The 22854-nt window shown below is 32.1% G+C and overlaps 2 protein-coding genes across 3 annotated transcripts; both read right to left on the reverse strand.

The window, feature by feature from the left end:
• Nucleotides 1-439: 439 nt before the first annotated feature.
• On the reverse strand, nt 440-12496 carry LOC139527313 (uncharacterized). Of its 2 annotated transcripts, none has more exons than XM_071322674.1 (2): nt 6441-6528; nt 440-2532 (listed from the first exon to the last, which is right to left on the reverse strand). In XM_071322674.1, the coding sequence occupies exon 2, from the start codon at nt 2520-2522 to the stop codon at nt 1350-1352; it is 1173 nt and encodes a 390-aa protein (XP_071178775.1). In that variant the 5' UTR covers nt 2523-2532; nt 6441-6528; the 3' UTR covers nt 440-1349. The 2 variants fall into 2 exon arrangements, with proteins under 2 accessions (XP_071178775.1, XP_071178774.1); XM_071322673.1 differs by lacking the exon at nt 6441-6528 and adding an exon at nt 12383-12496 and having other exon boundaries at nt 1219-2532.
• A 3547-nt stretch (nt 12497-16043) lies between these two features.
• On the reverse strand, nt 16044-20602 carry LOC139527312 (uncharacterized). Its single transcript, XM_071322672.1, has 2 exons — nt 20558-20602; nt 16044-18362 (listed from the first exon to the last, which is right to left on the reverse strand). The coding sequence occupies exon 2, from the start codon at nt 18349-18351 to the stop codon at nt 17170-17172; it is 1182 nt and encodes a 393-aa protein (XP_071178773.1). The 5' UTR covers nt 18352-18362; nt 20558-20602; the 3' UTR covers nt 16044-17169.
• Between the last annotated feature and the right edge of the window lie 2252 nt (nt 20603-22854).

Genomic DNA, 22854 nt, shown 5'->3' on the forward strand with positions numbered 1-22854 from the left:
AATAAATTTCTGAAACTGTAATTATCAAGATGCATTCTCATGGGAACCAATTGTGCTCCTCCTCTTGCTTGTTCCTTATAGGAACACCTGCAATCATCCTCAGATGTTTGAGGGGTTTGTGTCGCTGAATGTCCTCTTGGTACCTTTCGCCCCTCATAAATGGTTATTAAATATTCACTGCGAAGAATTGTAAGACCAAATTGTAAGTGTCCTTGTGAAATAAAGAGGCCCACTGCTGCGTCAATCGGTCGCACTCATGCTCAATCTGTGTTGACAAGGTGTAATCTGCTTTGAGCTGACATTTAAAAAGCTGTCAGGATTGATTACAAAGAATGCAAACTGAAAAAATAGTTCCTCTAATTTTCGATTTCCTGTTTTTTTAGTTTATCAATTACAATCCTTCTATTGAAATGGCACACACAAAGAAAGTCTGTCTATAAAATATATCATACTTTTTTTATTTAATCTGAGACCACATTTATACCATTTATACCAAAATAAAATTAACGGAAAATTACACTTAACATCTATAAAAGATAAAGCAAACATACATATATCTGTAAAAAAAGAACTACAGCTAAAAAAAAAGGACGTGTATTTAAGGTTAAAATACATATATAAACAGTTATTTGTTATCTCAATTCTATTAATTCAAATAATGTACACTTATAATGATTAAATCACAACACAAAAGAGGAATTCAAAACTTATTTTGTCCAATTCTGCTCAGGCCTTTGAAATCTTACCTAATTTCAAATTTGCTTTGCTGGGAACTTGGAGTGGAATTTGTGACCTTTCTAGAAGCCTTACTAAAAAAAAGCGTTAATTGTGAATGTTTTCCGCCAAATAATTTCTGAAAATTTAAATTTGAAATTTAATGCTATATTTTGGAGACGATATTTTTGAAAATGCGTAGATGCTTGGTGTAATGAAGTAAATGTCCAATTATTGGCACTGGCAAAGAGTCAGTAAAATAATTGATCTTTCAATGGTAGGATTCAAATATGACGACCATTTGCATTTATCGGAATAATGATCAGACATTGAAACTAGCAAACAATTCAAAATAAAACATTCAAAGTTAGCTTGATCTTGTTTACCAAAAACTCCATTGTCTCAAAAGATAATAACGATTCCTTACAACAATGGGAGATAAGGGTTTGATTTGTATAGTTTTTTTAATTTCATGATTTATTTGTTTTCACTAATCCCTTTTTAAATGTATATACATATCTAAACAAATCATGATAGGTTTGTACCCAATATAGACGTTATAATAAATCCTTACTCAGACAAATAATAATTATATACTCTTAACGTCTAACAAGCATCAATATTATTAATTTATTCTATTCGCTTCCTAAGAGTTTCAGCTGGATTGTCGACACTGCAAGTTTAGTTGAACGTCCTTTTACTAAGAATTGTGCTCCTGCTGGGTAAACTCTTTCCTTTTCTGTGTAGCATGCATAATCCTCAATGTTCAGTGGTTGCCACTGAGAACCACCAGAGTTATCAATAATGAAATGCACTTCCAGGTCGCCACTTGGTGCACACGACGGAAAAATCTGAGCACATTGTTGTTGAACAGAGGATGAAACAAATGCTAACCACGTAAACTTTTTTCCTGGTTGGTACTTTGCTAGATCTTTCGCAGAAACCTTCATTTTGCGATGTGTTATTGTTTTTTCTCTGACCAAATTTCTCCAACAAAACAGAAGTAAATGGAACATTAGAATATATGGTCCAAGTGCTAGATCGTTTCCTGTAGGTTTGAAGCCCGTAACACGTTGTCGCCTCAACGCTGTGTTCAGATAAGTATATAATTGGGTTGTTTCGTCTGTATATACATGAACGATCTTTTTGTAGAAGTCTAATCTGTTGGTACACTGACTAACCACATTGCTTGCTTTCTTACATGCTGGATAAAGTGACTGTGCAACTTTATCCCTAACAGCAACCCAGTTTTTACCTGTATTCACATGTCTAAATACATCATTCAATAACAGTGAAAGTGATCTCGTTTTGTCGATAACAGACGGATGAAAAACGCCTTTGTAAGATGCCAATGTAAGTCTAAATAGACCATATTCTTCATTTTCGATAGAGCAACTCCCATCGTAGAATGTTTCTATATCCTCCTCGCTTTCAGAGGTTATGTGGTTCTTAATGATCCTCGAAGCCTCTAAATATCCAAACAATTCAGCTATTTCCTGAGCTGTATTGGCACTGGTTGGTCCTTTCTCGGAGATGCCTTCCTTTGCCTTTAAGTATTTGTCGCATGCTTGAAACTGTAAAAGAGTTCTGATTGCAGAGAGATTGTTCCACCAAACAGCCTGCTGAAGTAAACCCCATCGTCTGTCTTCTGGGACTAAGTTTATGAGATATGGTTTCAGTGGTCGGCCTGGGGTCCCTAGAATTCGCCACACATCTCTCCAATTTCCCATTTTTGCTGCCGCGAACATTCTCTGGATATCAGCATGATCCTGGTCAATACTCCGTGTGGAAGATGATATTATGCCCATTTTGAATAACCTAAAACAATTAAACACGAAGATTTAAAAACTGTTTGATACTTGCATTGTAGTTTAAAACGTAATTAAAAAAAAACAAAAAACAAACAAAAAAAGAAAAACAAAAAAAAAGCAAAAAACGCTGAACATATACTCAACTCGTTTAATCAATTAGTTAATATATCTGTGTCATTTCAAAGACTCAAGCGTGTTGATCTAAATCAAGGCGACAGTATTTAACAGATGTAGAAATATCGAAAATCGAAGAATGAAATTGAGAATGGGAATTGGGAATGTGTCAAGGAGGCAACAACCCGACCAAAGAGCAAAATACAACCGAAGGCCACAAATGGGTCTTCAACACAGCGAGAAAATCCCGCACCCGGAGACGGGCTTCAACTGGCCCCTAAACAAAAATGTGTACTAGTTCAATGAAAATGGACGTTAAACTAAACTCCAAAACATATAAATGAACTAAAGTTAAAAAGCCATACAAGACTTACAAAGGCTAGCGGCTCCTGACTTGGGACAAGCGCAAAATGCGACGGGGTTAAACATGTTTTGTGAGATCTCAACCCTCCCCTATACCTCTAGCCAATGTAGATTAAACAAACACACAGCGATAAATCAAGGTACATCCCCCCTATTCCCCAAAGAAAAAGTATAAGAGGAGCAACATGATAAACACTGGATGCGTGGACAGGGTAAGCGTCTCTTGACTCGCATGTATCAACCGGCGTGTGAATTGTATATACCATACAATATACCTGGACTATAATTTATTTTGGTCTGCGTTAAAAAGCTGTTAATGCATATTCATTTGGAAGTGACGTGTTTCATGAACTCATACAGACATTACTGAGTTCTGTTTTGATAAACAGTATCATTTCAAAATTATAAGAAGTTACATGTATGCCAAGGTAAAATATCGTATGAACCCTAAGGTGTTTTTATTTTTTCTTGAAAATTGGTAAAACGGAATCGATGATCATACACAACTTGTGGATGTGAAATATTGTATTGAGTTTAGATTTGAATATCCGTTAAAATATTTGCCACTGGAAGTTTTGATTGCCATTTACAGCTGTTTATATAATCCGCCCGGTGGCAAGGTCATGAGCCATGTTTGCATGATCAACATATATTTCCCTTATATCGGTAAATACATAGATAATTTACAGATATCTATTTGCTGGTTGCTTATGTTTGCATAAATACCAATACAAATTATTTCACTTAAATAGGACATTTACGTCATAATAGAGTTAACACTGTGTTGTATATTGATTCACAACTGATGTTACTTATGTTTTTAAATTATCTACTGTTCAATAATGTGTAACTGATGTTGTTGAATAAAGATCATTTACTGAAAATCAAGTCATTATGTGAATCTAACTTTCGGTAAACTAAGATTTATTCTGTGTAAGAATCGAGTGTGAGCTGTTAGGCATTTTACAAAATCAATTTTCAACTTTCAGAAAATATACACTGTCACTTGAATATATGTTTTGTGAGGTATTTGCAACAGTATCAACACAAATCAATAACGATTAAATATTTTTTATCTATCCAATGCAAAGTCCTACTCGTTCATGTATGTCCTATTATCTTATTTGAATACCGATATTCATATCACATAATTAATTTAAAATTACAGAACTAGATTTTCAAACCACTAAAGCTGTTGTTTAGCCGTTTTTGCAAGATGATCACATGTGTATACTACGTACGTTGACAGAAGCAAACGTTCTTGTGGCATTAACAAACCCGATGTATAAAAAAACAACAACAAAAAAACAAAAAACGGGCGACAAAGTTTATGAAAATCTACTGAAGTTGAATTATGACACCGCCTTATGTTTTTATTTAAGATTAACTTTTGGACAATTATGACAGCATTGCATTTCAATTAAGGTATATTGAACAATCGATAGTCATACAGTGAAGAACGGTTCTTTTCGTTTAGTTATAATCATAAAAGAAAAAAAGAAAAGGCTGAGTGTTCTATGAGAGACATTGCTGTCTTACCGTATCTGGAAAGGAGGATGTCCCAGAACATACAAGTCAAAAGCAAGCAATATAACACTTTTTCGCATACCTTCTAAAGCTTCTAGTAATCCACTTGCTAATTTTCATTGGTATGGGTTACCATTTGTTTTAATTGCTAGTTAAAAATTGCAGAGTTGGTAATTAGTATATTGGTTCTACGCAATGTTTTCATATGAAAAGTGAGCAATGATTTCGACATGTTTTATGTCTGTCACATGCACTTTCATAGATTCCCCCCTATCAACATTTGTAAATTCGACCAACACAAAGACTAGATTATAACACTTCCTTTTTTAATCTTAGCTGTCAAATTCTGTATTTAATACTTTTGTCTCTTTGGTTTGAGACCGTATGTTTACATCCGGATGTTTTTCGTTTTGTTTTTTGCTTTTGGGGGCGCTATTTTATTGTCACAAAATGTGAGAAAATAGCAAGGGGACAGTAAAAATCTTATGTAAAAAGAAAAACAACATGGCCAAATAGAAAAACGACGTAAACACAAACACAAACACAAACAACATTCCACATAGCCCTACACAGAACATTAAATATTTACCATCTCTTACAGAAACAAAAAGAACCAAAACAAACAAAAACGAGTTGAACTCATATGCTCCAGAAATGAAAGAAGTTCTGCATCACTAATGGCACCCGTCGCGTTTCTCATTTCAAATAAAACAATCGATAATTATTCGCACAAGCCATAATATATCTAATATCTACTTTTATTCGAACTGATGAATTTAAGTGAATTCAAAATGTACATAAAAATCAGCACAAACGATATGCAAAACTGTAAGTAGGATTTCTAGTTGAATTCCTATATTTCACGCGGGATTATCACTTGTTTAGTAGTCTAATATTTTATTGTTGGCAATGGTAAATTATACAAGAACAGTGTTTTCCCTGCAAATGCATATGTACTAATTCCAAGGGACATAATTTTTTGTTGATCAGCGCTGATTTTCTTATTCGACCGTGACATTACTGATATAAAACTTGAAAATTCCTGTACAATATGTTGGCCTGAGAGCAATTTTCAATATACATGACATTTCTATGGGCTTTACTCAATTAATAAATAAAGGATCAGCACTGACTTTCGAAATCGTCCGAGAATTAGAGATATAAATAATAATAATGTCATGAAAAGCTTGTAAGAATTGTACGTGTTAGATGTCTTCCAAGCCGGACGACAGGACGGCTGGACTGACAATAACGTTTTTATAAAGTAACAATCCCTTGATTTGTTTTTATTTGGTAATTTCAGTTTATGATTTTTCCATTTGGTTTTGACTTAAAGAAAGGTTTGGATTAATTGTATGCGTTATTTATCGTCTTTGACAATCCCAACCGTTCTCTAACTTGTCATTTTCTTCACTCCCTTAAAAGTTATAGATCGATTGTTACTGGAACTGTTAATGGAGCACATCCATTCCCCCGTTATTTATGGGGTAAGTGTTGCTAAATCGTAGTTTCAAGTCATGCCATGCCCGTGAAATCGTTCTTTTACCAACGGTTTTTCTTTTCTTTTTTTCTCTTTTTAAATGCACTTAACATGCTTATCGCAATCAGATCAGTTCGAACACATACCCCTTGAATCTGTTTCAATAACAATCATATCATCATAAATAGTTTACGTTATTCAATATTTAAAAATTTTGATATCCATTGAAAGTTGAGAAAAATGAAACTAAGTCAAACAGTTAAAATAGAAATATTTATATTAATAATAGAAAGATAATTAAATCGTCGATCATTTAATTTTGCCAGGTTTTATGGACCTCTCCCTTTTTGAATTTACCTTTGAGTTGGGTATCTTTGTTAATATGTTTGACCCTGTTTACCAACCCTTCATTACATAAAATTAAAACTCACTTTATGTCGCACTTCTGTGATGATACATTGAGTTATAATTAATAAGAAAAATAGATGCAACCTTTACACTGACATCAAAATGAAAGTTATATTTTCGTGAAATTCTATATTCTGATATATCAGCTGTTGAACTATTAATAGATTTATATGTTGACACAATTTACTAAAATCAATAACAAATAACAAAACAAACTGAATCTAAAAACATTGGAATTAAAGAGACCCCCCGCAATAAACAATAAAACAGTAGCAAGTGTTCATGACGATGAGGATTTTATACTAAAATATTCTGAAAAAATTCTGTTCCTCATTAACTTATAATACAATGCCAGTCATTTATATTGTTTAATTTACAAATGTATTTAATGTGTTTGGAGAAATTTTCTCAGCGCTGATTTTCTTATTCGACCGTGACATTACTGATATAAAACTTGAAAATTCCTGTACAATATGTTGGCCTGAGAGCAATTTTCAATATACATGACATTTCTATGGGCTTTACTCAATTAATAAATAAAGGATCAGCACTGACTTTCGAAATCGTCCGAGAATTAGAGATATAAATAATAATAATGTCATGAAAAGCTTGTAAGAATTGTACGTGTTAGATGTCTTCCAAGCCGGACGACAGGACGGCTGGACTGACAATAACGTTTTTATAAAGTAACAATCCCTTGATTTGTTTTTATTTGGTAATTTCAGTTTATGATTTTTCCATTTGGTTTTGACTTAAAGAAAGGTTTGGATTAATTGTATGCGTTATTTATCGTCTTTGACAATCCCAACCGTTCTCTAGCTTGTCATTTTCTTCACTCCCTTAAAAGTTATAGATCGATTGTTACTGGAACTGTTAATGGAGCACATCCATTCCTCCGTTATTTATGGGGTAAGTGTTGCTAAATCTTAGTTTCAAGTCATGCCATGCCCGTGAAATCGTTCTTTTACCAACGGTTTTTCTTTTCTTTTTTTCTCTTTTTAAATGCACTTAACATGCTTATCGCAATCAGATCAGTTCGAACACATACCCCTTGAATCTGTTTCAATAACAATCCTATCATCATAAATAGTTTACGTTATTCAATATTTAAAAATTTTGATATCCATTGAAAGTTGAGAAAAATGAAACTAAGTCAAACAGTTAAAATAGAAATATTTATATTAATAATAGAAAGATAATTAAATCGTCGATCATTTAATTTTGCCAGGTTTTATGGACCTCTCCCTTTTTGAATTTACCTTTGAGTTGGGTATCTTTGTTAATATTTTTGACCCTGTTTACCAACCCTTCATAACATAAAATTAAAACTCACTTTATGTCGCACTTCTGTGATGATACATTGAGTTATAATTAATAAGAAAAATAGATGCAACCTTTACACTGACATCAAAATGAAAGTTATATTTTCGTGAAATTCTATATTCTGATATATCAGCTGTTGAACTATTAATAGATTTATATGTTGACACAATTTACTAAAATCAATAACAAATAACAAAACAAACTGAATCTAAAAACATTGGAATTAAAGAGACCCCCCGCAATAAACAATAAAACAGTAGCAAGTGTTCATGACGATGAGGATTTTATACTAAAATATTCTGAAAAAATTCTGTTCCTCATTAACTTATAATACAATGCCAGTCATTTATATTGTTTAATTTACAAATGTATTTAATGTGTTTGGAGAAATTTTCTCAGCGCTGATTTTCTTATTCGACCGTGACATTACTGATATAAAATTTGAAAATTCCTGTACAATATGTTGGCCTGAGAGCAATTTTCAATATACATGACATTTCTATGGGCTTTACTCAATTAATAAATAGAGGATCAGCACTGACTTTCGAAATCGTCCGAGAATTAGAGATATAAATAATAATAATGTCATGAAAAGCTTGTAAGAATTGTACGTGTTAGATGTCTTCCAAGCCGGACGATAGGACGGCTGGACTGACAATAACGTTTTTATAAAGTAACAATCCCTTGATTTGTTTTTATTTGGTAATTTCAGTTTATGATTTTTCCATTTGGTTTTGACTTAAAGAAAGGTTTGGATTAATTGTATGCGTTATTTATCGTCTTTGACAATCCCAACCGTTCTCTAACTTGTCATTTTCTTCACTCCCTTAAAAGTTATAGATCGATTGTTACTGGAACTGTTAATGGAGCACATCCATTCCCCCGTTATTTATGGGGTAAGTGTCGCTAAATCTTAGTTTCAAGTCATGCCATGCCCGTGAAATCGTTCTTTTACCAAGGGTTTTTCTTTTCTTTTTTTCTCTTTTTAAATGCACTTAACATGCTTATCGCAATCAGATCAGTTCGAACACATACCCCTTGAATCTGTTTCAATAACAATCCTATCATCATAAATAGTTTACGTTATTCAATATTTAAAAATTTTGATATCCATTGAAAGTTGAGAAAAATGAAACTAAGTCAAACAGTTAAAATAGAAATATTTATATTAATAATAGAAAGATAATTAAATCGTCGATCATTTAATTTTGCCAGGTTTTATGGACCTCTCCCTTTTTGAATTTACCTTTGAGTTGGGTATCTTTGTTAATATTTTTGACCCTGTTTACCAACCCTTCATAACATAAAATTAAAACTCACTTTATGTCGCACTTCTGTGATGATACATTGAGTTATAATTAATAAGAAAAATAGATGCAACCTTTACACTGACATCAAAATGAAAGTTATATTTTCGTGAAATTCTATATTCTGATATATCAGCTGTTGAACTATTAATAGATTTATATGTTGACACAATTTACTAAAATCAATAACAAATAACAAAACAAACTGAATCTAAAAACATTGGAATTAAAGAGACCCCCCGCAATAAACAATAAAACAGTAGCAAGTGTTCATGACGATGAGGATTTTATACTAAAATATTCTGAAAAAATTCTGTTCCTCATTAACTTATAATACAATGCCAGTCATTTATATTGTTTAATTTACAAATGTATTAAATGTGTTTGGAGAAATTTTCTCAGCAGCTGATACAAAATATAAATGAAATTTTCATATATATATATCCTACATACAGTATTTAACAAACACAACTATGCCATCTTTTGGAACAAAGCTTTTAATAATTCAATCTTTGTCGATATATTTCTACATTCGTGGATCATTACATAACATTTGAATTCTTATATAACTCGTTCATTTCAAAGATAACCAAGTAATAATCAAAAGATAAAAAGCTGATGTGAAATGATATATAAAGTTCAAATGTTTATATCATATTCATTTACCTTTTTTTCTGCCAGTATAGGATATTACAATGATTATCCCTTAGTACATTTTGTTTCATCATAACATGCAAAATTATAAGCCAATCGATAGTGAGATATAATATTGCTAACCGAGATTTAAAATGTTTTTTCATGTTTTTATGTTGCAAATGTTTCTGCTCAAAAATGAAGAAAATGATATAATAATATACCAATCTACCAATAAACAATGAGTATCTTAGATATAAAATCAAGCATAATTTAAGCGTCTGGCGCTGACATGAATACAATTGAAACGTAATTTTGTTCATTCAGTGAGGGGGGGGGGGCAAGGGGGGTCCCAATAACAGCAAAACAGCAAATTGATTTGGCTCATAACAGATAACAAGGAATTAAAATGGACAAAAGCAGATAACAGTAAATGAAATATTAAAATAATTCGGTCTTTGATAAATCAGTATTTCTTATTACGGATATCCTTTGTAATGCATTCCATCTTCTATGACTATGTTTTAAGTATTAATTTATGTATCTAGAATGTGTTGAAATTACTGCTCAATATCTTATAATATTTTTTATACGCTCGTTTATGTACGGAACGTATTATGGTATACTGTTGTCCGTCTGTTGTCAACATGTCGTTCATTAACTCAAAAACTCTTTAACCAATTTGCATTAAACTTTGGGAAATTGTTTATATCTATTGACGTGAGCTCCCTTTTGTTTGTTTGTTTGTTTTTTTTTTTATAAATTTTAGATTTCAAGTTTCTGGGTAATGGCTTTTTATTCAATAAAATTGGTGTTTTTTTTTCTTTCTAATTTCTGATAATATCTCAAACATGCTTTCACAAAGCAAGGAATTTTGGTAAATTGTTTATATCTATTAACACGAGGTCACTTTCAATTTTTATAAATTTTAGATATTACGTTTCCGAGTAAAAAAGGGGGATTTTCCAGTTTTCAGACATTAACACAAAAATGTTTTCAGCAGTTCTCATGAAACTTTGCTGAAATGTTTATATCTATTGTTGTAAACTCCCTTTCGATTTTTATTAATTTTTGATTTTGTTATTGAGTTAAGGTATTTATTCATTAGAAAAAGGTGGTATTTTCTAGTTTTCAAAAATAACTCAAAAATGCTTTCAGCAGTTCTCATGAAAAGTTGGTGTATTGTTTATATTTATTGACTGAAGCTCCCTTTGTTGCTAATAAAAAAAATGACATAAAAGAGTTTGAATATTCTGACTTTTGTTCTAAATGACCATTTAATGAGGTGTGTGAATTTTTCTTAATACGACTATGAGGCAAAGTGGTATATAGGGTAGAAAAATCAAAAGCACCAATATAAGCATGCAATTTATCAAGTACTTCGAACGAATTTTGACACTCTAAAAGCAATTTATTCCACTATTTTCAAAGGCCTTATTTGAACAATTCTTTATCAGCTGAGGTTTTTGATTGAACCAAGTGTACTAGTAAGTAGAATACATAGTTTGGAAACAATGGCTTGAAACGAAATAAATCTTTGTTTGTAATGAGTTATGTGCAGCTTTTGACCCAAGTACATGGTTGGAACTTTCATTGTACAATGCATTTGGTTCTGCTTTGAAAAGAATCTTAGAGCTGAGTCTATGTACCATATTATATAAAAAGTTAAGTGGTTGTTAGAACCTAGTCCTTAATTGAGATCCTTGTCAGATATTCCTGGCCATATGTTTTCCTTTTTGTCATATTAAGAATTGTTTTAATTTAATATGTTCGTACGGAAAACAAGGAACATTATTCTCATACAAAATATTAAGATAATTCTAAATACACATTCATAAAAAAAGGGAATTTATTACAAAGGATAATCATAAGATATACTTGAATTGTCCTGGACCTCACTTCTGTGATGGGTATATGTTAATGGAATCCTTCTCTGAATACGGGACAAACATATTAGTAGTGGTAGACCCCAATGCCCAATGATCTTCAATTTATTCCGAATATTGACTGTCAAAAAAAATGCTAACATTCCAATTTTCAATAACAGTTAACAGCAAATACATTATCACAATAACAGATAACAAAAAAACTAAAAGCCCAATAACAGCTAACAAAGAATAAGACAATAACAGCTAACAGCAAATATATTTTCAAAATAACAGATAACAAAGAATAATATTGCCCCATAACAGCATAACAGTTAAACCCCTTCCCCCTCTTCAGTTCATTCAAAATACTAGGTTTTTATACCTCCAGACATAGACAAAACAATTATATATCATCGGCTACACCAGAGTGTCAACAGCCGGAGCATAGTTACCAGCCAATCATTCTCATCCCTTTCTGAAAAAAATGTATTGAATGCTCTATGCAAATGTTGTTAAAAGTAAATACTCTTGTATTTCATCGAGTTGCATGCATCAATATTTCTCAGAATTTGTTTTCGATACCTTGATTCGTATCGTCCTTCTTATTTTTTAATTCAAGTGCTACGGATGACACTCATGCATGTCGACAAAACGCAAGCTTGGTATCTCTGATCAGTTATTTTTCTGAAATCAAAGTTACATTTTGAATCGGTCATAGATCCAACATGTCAATTAAGTCCAAATGTCCATTATTACCGGTTTGACAATGTGCTTTGCTGTGACACGTACAACTATATTTAACGAGTGCATACCTAACAGGCTATAACAGCTTACCTTGTTGATGGTCCTAATCTAAATCTGTGTGGATTGCCACGATTCCGATTGTTTTCACTGTCGTTTTGTGCCTATCTTATACATGAACTTAATTAACTGAAATTTATAGATATACATTTATACTTCAATCCATATTTTAGTTTTGTTCTAATTGGATAATTTTTACCTCATACTAGATCAATTATATTGCAACATGAAAGTGCCAATATATATATAAAAGCCGAGAAGAACTGAATACAGGAAAAATCTATCAAAATGTCGTCTGCATGGAATTTTGCTGTATTTGTTAGGAGAAAGTATAGGCAAATAATGTATACATTTTGTTAAATGATTGTTTCTCTGTAGTATTGATAAGTGTATAAAATAGGCCATATGATAAAAAGCCTTTTAATGAAACCTTGTACCATTTCAAATCAAACCCAACTAGATTCCCGTGTCTGTCATCGCAGTCGACGGAAGTCAAGGAATTGAAGGCAACAGTAATTTACCGACCAAAATAGATTTCCTGACATTGAACCCATATTTAAGGCGTATTATTGACGTATAAGCCATGGTATCAATATATATATACATAATCACGTTTTTTAAATCTCATAATAGATATACCGGTGTATCGTTTTCAGAAACTTTAAGTAATAGCGTGTACTTATTTTTTCAAATTGAGTATTGCCGATGAATTCGCGTGTATTTAATTTCGCCGTATTTCCGAAAATATCAAAACATAGATAATGGACTAATATATCAAAATGCTCATTAATATGATTAATTAAATATTGATTTGTTTAGCAATTGTATGAAACACAATAAACAAAGACTATTCCATCATCAAATAAGGTCGTCTGTTTGAGAGAAGTTATTATTCGATTAGGTTGTTAGTTACACAATAAAACTGTCATATTTGGCTTTGGGCATTATTTAAAAAAATCTCTTATCCTTTAATCCTTAATTGGTTTTCTGTAGGGATCACTGGTGTTGTTTTAACAGTTACACAGTTCAAATGAGGTTATGTAAAGTAAACCAGGTTAACTTGCATGTGAAGGTGGTTGTAAATTCCGGTGATATTTATTCAATTTATTGTATATGCATGTAATTTGCATTTGTATTCGCGTGTATTTATTTTAGGGAATATATACCTACAGCAAAATCCGTGAAAATAAATACACCACGTGGATTATATGGCGGCTGATGAATGCATAGCCTACAAGTTGTCAACGCGTCATGTCTCGCTCCGTTTGGAGGTCACGCGATTCCTTCATGGTTTGTTTTTAACTTGATTTGGATATTCTAAATAGATATAGATTTACGAGATTTGAACATCGGTAAACTGCTGTTGTCTGCAATTAAAAAAACAATTTAGTTTACCAGATGTAATATTTATAGCACCCGTTGACTCGGTAATTTGACCTTGATGTTATAAACTTTCAACATATTCAGTAATGATCAACTACGCATTGGATAAACTTTGTAGTGATTTTTAACCAGCCAGCCTATAAAAGAATAATAAGGCCACTCCAAAGTGTTTTTGTTCTTGGAATTCGCTAGCTCCAAAATGTTGCAAATATAAAAAAAAATTACCGCCATTACCTGAAATCCAGAATTATCGCTCCACTTAAATTCTATCAACAATATCGCTCTGCTCACTAATTCATAGAACATTCCAATTTAAAAATCATTCATCTATCTTGAAAACAGAAATTTTGTAGAATAAAATAAGAATACGCCTTCCTTTCATCAAATCTCAAGTATCGCATGCTTGCATATTCATTCCGAAAAAAATAATATTGAAATTTCGATCGATTGCTCCCATTTTGTACATAAAAGTCCGAAAAACAAGTGTTAAATTAGTAGAGGCCTAAGATACACAGAGAAAATAAGAGAAAATAAGAGGACATACTAGTAAAAGAACCGGCCACACAATTCCCAACATATATTAAAAGATGAACGGGTAGACAACCATAAACATATATAGAAACCCCGCCAAGCGTCTCCTATTTCTAAAAAGACACTTGTCGTTTCAGGTATGTAAATATTCACTGAGAAGTAGAATAAGAACCAGTTATAAGTAGTCTTGTGAAATTAGATGGACCGCTGCAGCTTAAATCGCTAGCTCAATATGTGTTGCCAAGTTTTCATATCGTTATAGCAGATATTTAGCTCTATGGATTGATTACAATAGATACAGACTGGAAAAGATATCTTGATTTTCGCCCCTGTTAATTTATCAATTACAATCCTTCCAATGTTCATAAGACAATAGTTTTTTTCTAAATCAGTATTGGTATATACGTATTCTCCTAGCATTTGCTTTTGATAATGAAGGTAATTGTTTCGAATTTGTCGATGTTATATGTGTATAAAATGGCATACATATTAAAATAGAATATACACAGAAATCAAACTCTAAAATATATTTTGAATATTTGATTTTTGTCGAGCCTGCGACTTTTGTCGCAAAAGCGAGACATAGCTATCCAACATTCCGTCGTCGTCGTCGTCGGCGGCGTCCACAAATATTCACTCTGTGGTTAAAGTTTTTGAAATTTTAATAACTTTCTTAAACTATCCTGGATTTCTACCAAATTGGACAGAAGCTTGTTTATGATGATAAGGTAGTATCCAGAAGTAAATTTTGTAAAAAAAAATCCTGTTTATCCGTATTTTACTTATAAATGGACTTGGTTTTTCTGCCAGTTAACATAACATTCACTCTGTGGTTAAAGTTTTAAAAATTTTAATAACTTTCTTAAACTATCATGGATTTGTACCAAACTTGGCCAGAAGCTTGTTTATGATCAAAAGTTAGTATCTAGAAGGAAATTTTGCAAAAATTTATTTCCTGTTTTTCCGTATATTACTTATAAATGGACTTAGTTTTTCTTCCAGTTAACATTACATACAGTCTGCAATTAAAGTTTTTTAAAACATTTTCTTATCCCAGGAATAGATTACCTTAGCCGTATTTTGCACGACTTTTTGGAATTTTGCGTCCTCAATGCTCTTAAACTTTGTACTTGTTTGGCTTTATAACTTTTTTTGTTCTGAGCGTCACTGATGAGTCTTATGTAGACGAAACGCGCGTCTTGCGTATTAAATTATAATCCTGGTACATTTGATAACTATTTACACCACTGGGTAGATGCCACTGCTGGTAGTCGTTTCGTCCCCGAGGGTATCACCAGCCCAGTAGTCAGCACTTCGGTGTTGACATGAATATCAATTATATGGTCATTTTTATAAATTTCCTGTTACAAAACTTTGAATTTTTCGAAAAACTAAGGATTTTCTTATCCCAGGAATAGATTACCTTAGCCGTATTTGGCACAACTTTTTTGGAATTTTGGGTCCTCAATGCTCTTAAACTTTGTACTTGTTTGGCTTTATAACTATTTTGATTTGAGCGTCACTGATGAGTCTCATGTAGACGAAACGCGCGTCTGGCGTATTAAATTATAATCCTGGTACCTTTGATATCTATTAATAGATTCATAAACCATCCTGGATTTTTACCAAACTTGGACAGAAGCTTCTTACAATCAAAAGATAGTATCTAGAGGAAAATTTTTAATAATTTTTCCCCTATTTTTGTTGAGCCTGCGACTTTTGTCTTCCAGACAATCTATAGATTTGATTGCATACTGTATTCATTTTTTACAAGCATAACTTTTTTCATACATTTCAAACGTTTTATTTCATTAACTGTAAATCTATTATGTGCATTACCCTATCACACTGACAAAAATAGACAACAGCAAAAGTAGGCGAAACACTGGGTTCCGCGGAACCCTTACGAATTTTTTATTTGGGATCGCATATTCACATGTTTTTATTTATATTGCACCTCTAAAAATACTATTCAAGTAAAATTATCAATCAACTGTACATAAATAGAAGCATTTCATACTTAGGTATCAACTATATAAAATCTCCACAACTACTTTAATAAATAAAAAGGATATCTATTGGAGGTTAAAATACACACATAAACGGTTATTTAATATCTCAATTATATATCCACAAGCAATGTACACTTAAAATGATAAAATCACAACAGAAAAGAGGATTTCACAACATAATTTGTCAATTTATGCTCAGGCATTTGGGATCTAACATAATTTCATATTTGCTACGCATTTGTAAACATTTAAAAAATGAAAGCCCTATAATCACCCAGAAGAGCGTTAGTTTTGCATGTTTGTCACACGCTAAATAATTGCTTAAAATTACAAGATGAAATTTAATTGCTATATTTTAGAGGTGAGAATATTTGAATGCCTAATTATTAGCATCGGAAAAGATTCAGTAATATAATTGTGCATTCAAAGGTCGTTAGAAGGGCCATAAGGGTACAATCATTTCCGTTTATGGTGTGTGTGCGTGTGTGTGTGGATGGGGTGGCGGTTGAAAATAATGACCCGGCATTGTAACTGGCTTAAAATTAATAATACTTTCAAAGTAAGCTTAAAAAAAATAATGAACCACACAATTTTTCAAATAGATTTGCATGAAAAAAGAAAAAAAGTATTTATGCTGCATTGTCTCAAAAGTTAATAATCGTTTTTTCTCAATGTTTGGAAATAAAGGTTTTTTGAAATGTAAACATAAAAACATATCAAAGATACTAGGCTTATAACTTTGTACGCCTTTACATACAATTGTAACAAATCATTCAGGTTTGAACCTATGATAGTAAATAGTTATCAAAGGTACTGACGTAATAATAAATCATAAGTGGAACTAAATCAGACAAATAGTAATCATATAATCTCTGAGCGTCTAATAATCACATTCTATTCGCTTCCTAAGCATGCTAAAAGTTTCAACTGAATTGTTGGTACTCCACTTTTAGTTGCACGTCTCTTGATTAAGAATTGTGCTCCTGCTGGGTAAACTCTTTCCTTCTCTGTGTAGCAGGCATACTCCTCAATGTTGAGCGGTTGCCACTGCGAATCCGTCGAGTTGTCAATAACGAAATGCACTTCCAAGTCGCCACTTGGTGCACACGATGGAAAAATCTGAGCACATTGCTGTTGAACAGAGGATGAAACAAATGATAACCACGTAAACTTTGTTCCTGGTTGGTACTTTGCTAGATCTTTCGCAGAAATTTTCATTTTGCGATATGTTTTTGTTCTCTCTCTGACCAAATCTCTCCAACAAAACAGAAGTAAATGAAACATCAGTATATATGGTCCGAGTGCTAGATCATTTGCTGTAGGTTTGAAGCCTGTATCCCGTTGTCGCCTCAACGCTGTGTTCATGTTCGTATATAATTGTGTAGTTTCGTCAGTATATACATTTACGATTCTTCTGTAAAAGTCCAATTTGGTGGTACACTGACTGACTACTTTGCTTGCTTCCTCACAACTTGAATAAAGTGCCTGTGCAACTTTATCCCTAACAGCTATCCAGTTGTTACCTGTATTGACATGTTTAAATACATCATTCAATAAAACTGATAGTTGTTTGGTTTTGTCGACATAAGACGGATGGAAAGCTCCTTTGTACGCCGCCAGTGTAAGTCTGAATAGACCATACTCTTCATTTTCGATAGAGCTATTCCCATCGTAGTATGTTTCGATATCTTCTTCCCATTTAGAAGGTATGTGGTTCTTAATGATATTCGAAACCTCTAAATATCCAAACAATTCAGCTATTTCCTGTGCCGTGTTTCCACCGGTTGGTCCCTTTTCAGAAATGCCATCTTTTGCCTTTAAATCTTTGTCGCATGCTTGAAACTGTACGAGAGTCTTGATTGCAGAGGAATTGTTCCACCAAACAGCCTGTTGTAGTAAACCCCATCGTCTATCTTCAGGGATTAGATTTATGAGGTATGGTTTCAGTGGTCGGCTTGGGGTACCTAGAATTTGCCACACTTCTGTCCACTTTCCCATTTTAGCTGCCGCAAACATGCGTTGGATATCTTTATGGTCCTGTTCAATACTCCGTGTAGAGGATGATATTGCACCCATTTTCGAAGAGTCTGAAAAAGGATATATAAACTCTTAAAAATGAACTCATAGCTTTAAAAGAAAACAACTTTCATGACATTTACTTCATTATAAAAAAAAACCAAACGAAACGTATTCATAAAATCCCAAACACATTTTAGACTAAGACAAATGCACGCTTAATTAACAAATTCACAATCAATTTGGTTCGAAATGTCTGCCTTTCAACGATCAAAACCCAGATGCATGATATTAAATTGGAAAAAAAAAAACAAATATGCTGACTTACACTTGCGAAAAAGTTATCAAAGATACCGAGCTGGTAAATTTGTCCATCGGAGGCGCGTTTCGTCTACATAAGACTCATCATTAAATGAGACTCAAACCAGAACAGTTGGAAGCCGAAATCAACTACAAAATTGAGGAACGTTTAAAACAAACAAACAATTCACGGAGTAGACAAACATTGTTTTGTTTATTGACACAGTAAATTTACAGAAAAATTAGGAATCCGATAATTCGTCTTATTTTCAAAATAGTTTCCGCATTTCTGAAACCGCCAATGGCTGAGACTTTATCCATGTTATCAAAATTGACATTTATGGGTCTGCGATATTTATGACAGATTTTCAAAAAAGACCTATTCAACCTACGATTTAAAAATATACAATGAGTTGAAATGCTGTTTATTATCAGCTGAGTACAGCTATATTTATATATAAAGAAGATGTGGTATGATTGCCAATGAGACAACTCTCCACAAGAGACCAAATGACAGAGAAATAAACAACTATAGGTCACCGTACGGCCTTCAACAATGAGCAAAGTCCATACCGCATAGTCAGCTATAAAAGGCCCCGAAATGACACATGAAAAACAATTCAAACGAGAAAACTAACGGCATAATTTATGTACAAAATAATAAACGAAAAACAAATATGTTACACAGCAACAAACAACAACTACTGAATTACAGGCTCCTGACTTGGGACAGGCACATACAGAATGTGGCGGGGTTAAACTAGTTTTTTGGCGAAAACCATCACCCTAATAAGCTCTTCTGGCTTAACGACACTGCGGTGAACGATTGCTTTCGCAGGCGTCATTCGTCCGCCGTTGCTTTTTCAAAAGTCTTTTCCTCTGAAACAATTTCTGTTAACGATCTAATATGAATCATTTATATTTCGACAGTTTTGGTTGATAATGTGCTTCTTATGCATTGTATGCGGTTTAGTAGTTTTCAGAAAAAAAAATCTTACATGTACTGAAATTGTCGTGACTAAAGAGCATATTTGTTTCTAAAGGTTTTCGATTAATATCATCACAGCATCTAGTTGCTACCACAGTCTTTATGGATAAAACAATTTTATTTCAAACAAATTACCACGCCATACCATTATTAATCACGCAATCACTTGAAGACGAGCTAGAATTTTAAAGCAAATACTACTACGATTTCAGTTAACTAACGAATCCATTACTAACCTTTGAAACATAAAAAATATAGATATATAGATACATTCTACACATTTTTAGAAAACGTTAAAGGTCGTTTTGGCACAAGGTGTAGATTATTGAAAAGTTTATATTGCAATGTTAGTTAAGGTTCATGATTAGGACAATTGCACTTATTGCGTAAACATATATCATATATTTTAAAAGATGTTTAATGTTAGGTTGCACTGTATATTCTAAGAATGAATTAATAGCTTTTTTTAAGGTTCCTTATGAGGGATAATCAGACCTAGATATTATTTGTATGAACACCTATATAATTGTATGCTGCCCCCCGAATTTCTTTCTTGTTTTGTTGCTATCTCATTGAGGTGTAACCAACATCTCCTTTTATTGGTATTTGATTTGAAAATTATCGGTTTACAGTTATCAACTGTATATTTTAGTATTAAAGCTTTCCACGTGTACTTGTACATACCTCCTACCGATATACATTGTTGTGTTTGTTTAATAAACCAGTTTATTTTGGTGTAGTGTTCTTATTTCAAAGTTCACACAGATAAATTGTTATATATAATTTATATTCGTAATAGTGAAAACATAAGAACATAATTGATAGTTTTATATGTAGAGTATAGGTTGCTCTTTTATGTAGATGTCACACAATTATCTAGATCATACTTTTAAATATATGGTATGAGTTGACGTCAGAAGAAATTTTTACACCGGTGAACAAGCATAATGTATCGATTATACAAATGGAAATACTTACTATTATTAGTACATTGGGTTTTTACGTCCTTTAAAATCAACTCATTCGTATCTGAAAATATTATAAAATGGAGTACGAAATGTACAAATCCGTAACTGTAGACCTGATTCGATGAAGTCTTTTAAAATACAGTTTTCTGCAAATCAGACTTTTTACAAAATGAAATTAGTTCATGGCTTCAAATTTATACTTTTAGCTATATCTGTTTTTTAAATAATTTTCAGGGAATGTTATTTTGATCTATATGTTTTTTTTGTAAAAGCATACATAATTTTTGCAGAAATCTTCATAAAATACAGTTTTCTGAAAATCAGACTTTTTACAAAAGAAGATTAGTTCATGGTTACAAATTGATATTTTTATCTATAGGATTTTTCAGATTATTTTTACTATATGTATTTTGTAAAAGCAAAAATATTCATGGAGAAATCTTCACATGAGTTTATATTAGGTATTCAGTTTTAACTACTACGCATGGTTAAGTTATCCTTAAATATGCCCTATTATTAAAGAAACGTTAAATGAATTGCAACCTTTAAATCTATTTTGCTCCTTCATTTGAAGAAAAAGAAAATTAATATTAAGAAGGAGGTTACTGTCACATCAAAACCCAGCATCTTAAGCGTTGTGTTCAAACAAATCGCTTTATGTGGCTCTGACTAAATAAATAATTTAAAGATTACAAAGTGTCCGTATAAACAACACCACGCAAGAGCTGTCAACGTATAATTGTTCCTCCTAACAGAAGTTCATCCGAAAAAGGTTGTGATAAACACTGCTTAATTATATTTTCCCTTTGAACAAATATTCTATACCCGTTATTCCATTAGAAATAAATACTGTTATACTTTTTCCAGTGGAAATATTTCCCAGTATTCATTTTCCATATAGACGTATTTTTTTTTCAATGAACTTCTATTGTATGACAGAGTAACTCGATCGTAGCCAACCAGTATAAAATATTTTTGCATTGGTCAGTATTTGTTACGCAAAAAACCTTGATAATAACGGTTTTAGCAAACTTAATCAAATCACGATATATCTCCCGCACTATTTTCCGCCGTCAAAACTTTGGGGCAGACAGATCAGCGTCAATCCAGAATTCACGCGGAATTAAGACATACCAAAAAAACCCCCCAAAAAAACCAAACCATAAAAACACAACAAATGATAAAAATAAAAATAAAAACGAAAACGAAAACAGAAACAAAAACACCAAATGTAGATAAAAAAAAAAACAAACCCCGATACGTTTTGCTTTTTCATCGCCACATAAAATGAATATCAATTAGCAGAATCTAAGTACAGAGTTTGATAAGATTACTATAATAATTATAGACAATATTCGGATGTTTGCCTTTTCATTAATCTTGTTGACTGTAGAAATTTATCAATATGAAAAAAACATAATCGTTTGGTAACAGAATCAGGAGTATGTCAACATGGTAAACCATGTAACCAATCTCCATTTGCCATTGAACATATTTTTAATAATACAGATAAATACTTACTTTTAGATGCAGTTATACGATGCTATATTGAGTATATAGGAATTTAAAAACAGTTAGCCACTTTTATACTGAAATGAAATAGAAAGTTGTATTTTCGTAAAATGTTAAAAAACCGTTACTAAAAAATACTATAAATAGTATAAGTGGAATTTCTCGTAAACTATAAATAGATTTGTTTGCAAACATAAATATTGAAGGCAAATATATTAAACATATACTGAAATCTATCCAAAATAAATTTGAAATTTGGGAATCACTGCTATCAAAGACAACATATCCCTTCATTTACATTTTTTGTAATTAAAAAAAACAAACAAACTGAAAATCAACATGTATTTTAGATCTGGCAAAACATAATACACTATAATATGCTTACAATGATCAATAAAATAGAAGAAATTACATTATTGACTGACATTATACTACTACTGCATTGTATAACAAGTATCTTCATAACCCCTTTACGAAAGGAGCGGATACACTGGTTTACGTTTGTTATTTCTTCCGTGCGCATGATATATATACGTGTGATGCATTTTCAGATTCATCGTTTATTCACTTCCTGATTATATTCTTACACATATATATCATGTTTTACTTTTCGTCACATTTTTCGCAGGAAGTACAAATTAATGTGAGCATGCAATATAGTGTGATGCGTTTTTACATCAATTTCCCATTATTTGGCATTATCTGTGGGCAATAGCGCACAGTTTAACTTGTTTACATTCAGATCATATCGATAAAAGCGTTAGAATTTTATCTGCGGATAAAATTTCTAAACAA

The sequence above is a fragment of the Mytilus edulis genome, chromosome 6, assembly GCF_963676685.1.
Source record: "Mytilus edulis chromosome 6, xbMytEdul2.2, whole genome shotgun sequence".
In the NCBI taxonomy this organism is placed as follows: domain Eukaryota; kingdom Metazoa; phylum Mollusca; class Bivalvia; order Mytilida; family Mytilidae; genus Mytilus; species Mytilus edulis.

Bases quoted from the DNA above. Each gene is read 5' to 3' on its own strand.
- LOC139527313 (XM_071322674.1), bottom strand. From the start codon at position 2,522: ATGGGCATAATATCATCTTCCACACGGAGTATTGACCAGGATCATGCT.
- LOC139527312 (XM_071322672.1), bottom strand. From the start codon at position 18,351: ATGGGTGCAATATCATCCTCTACACGGAGTATTGAACAGGACCATAAA.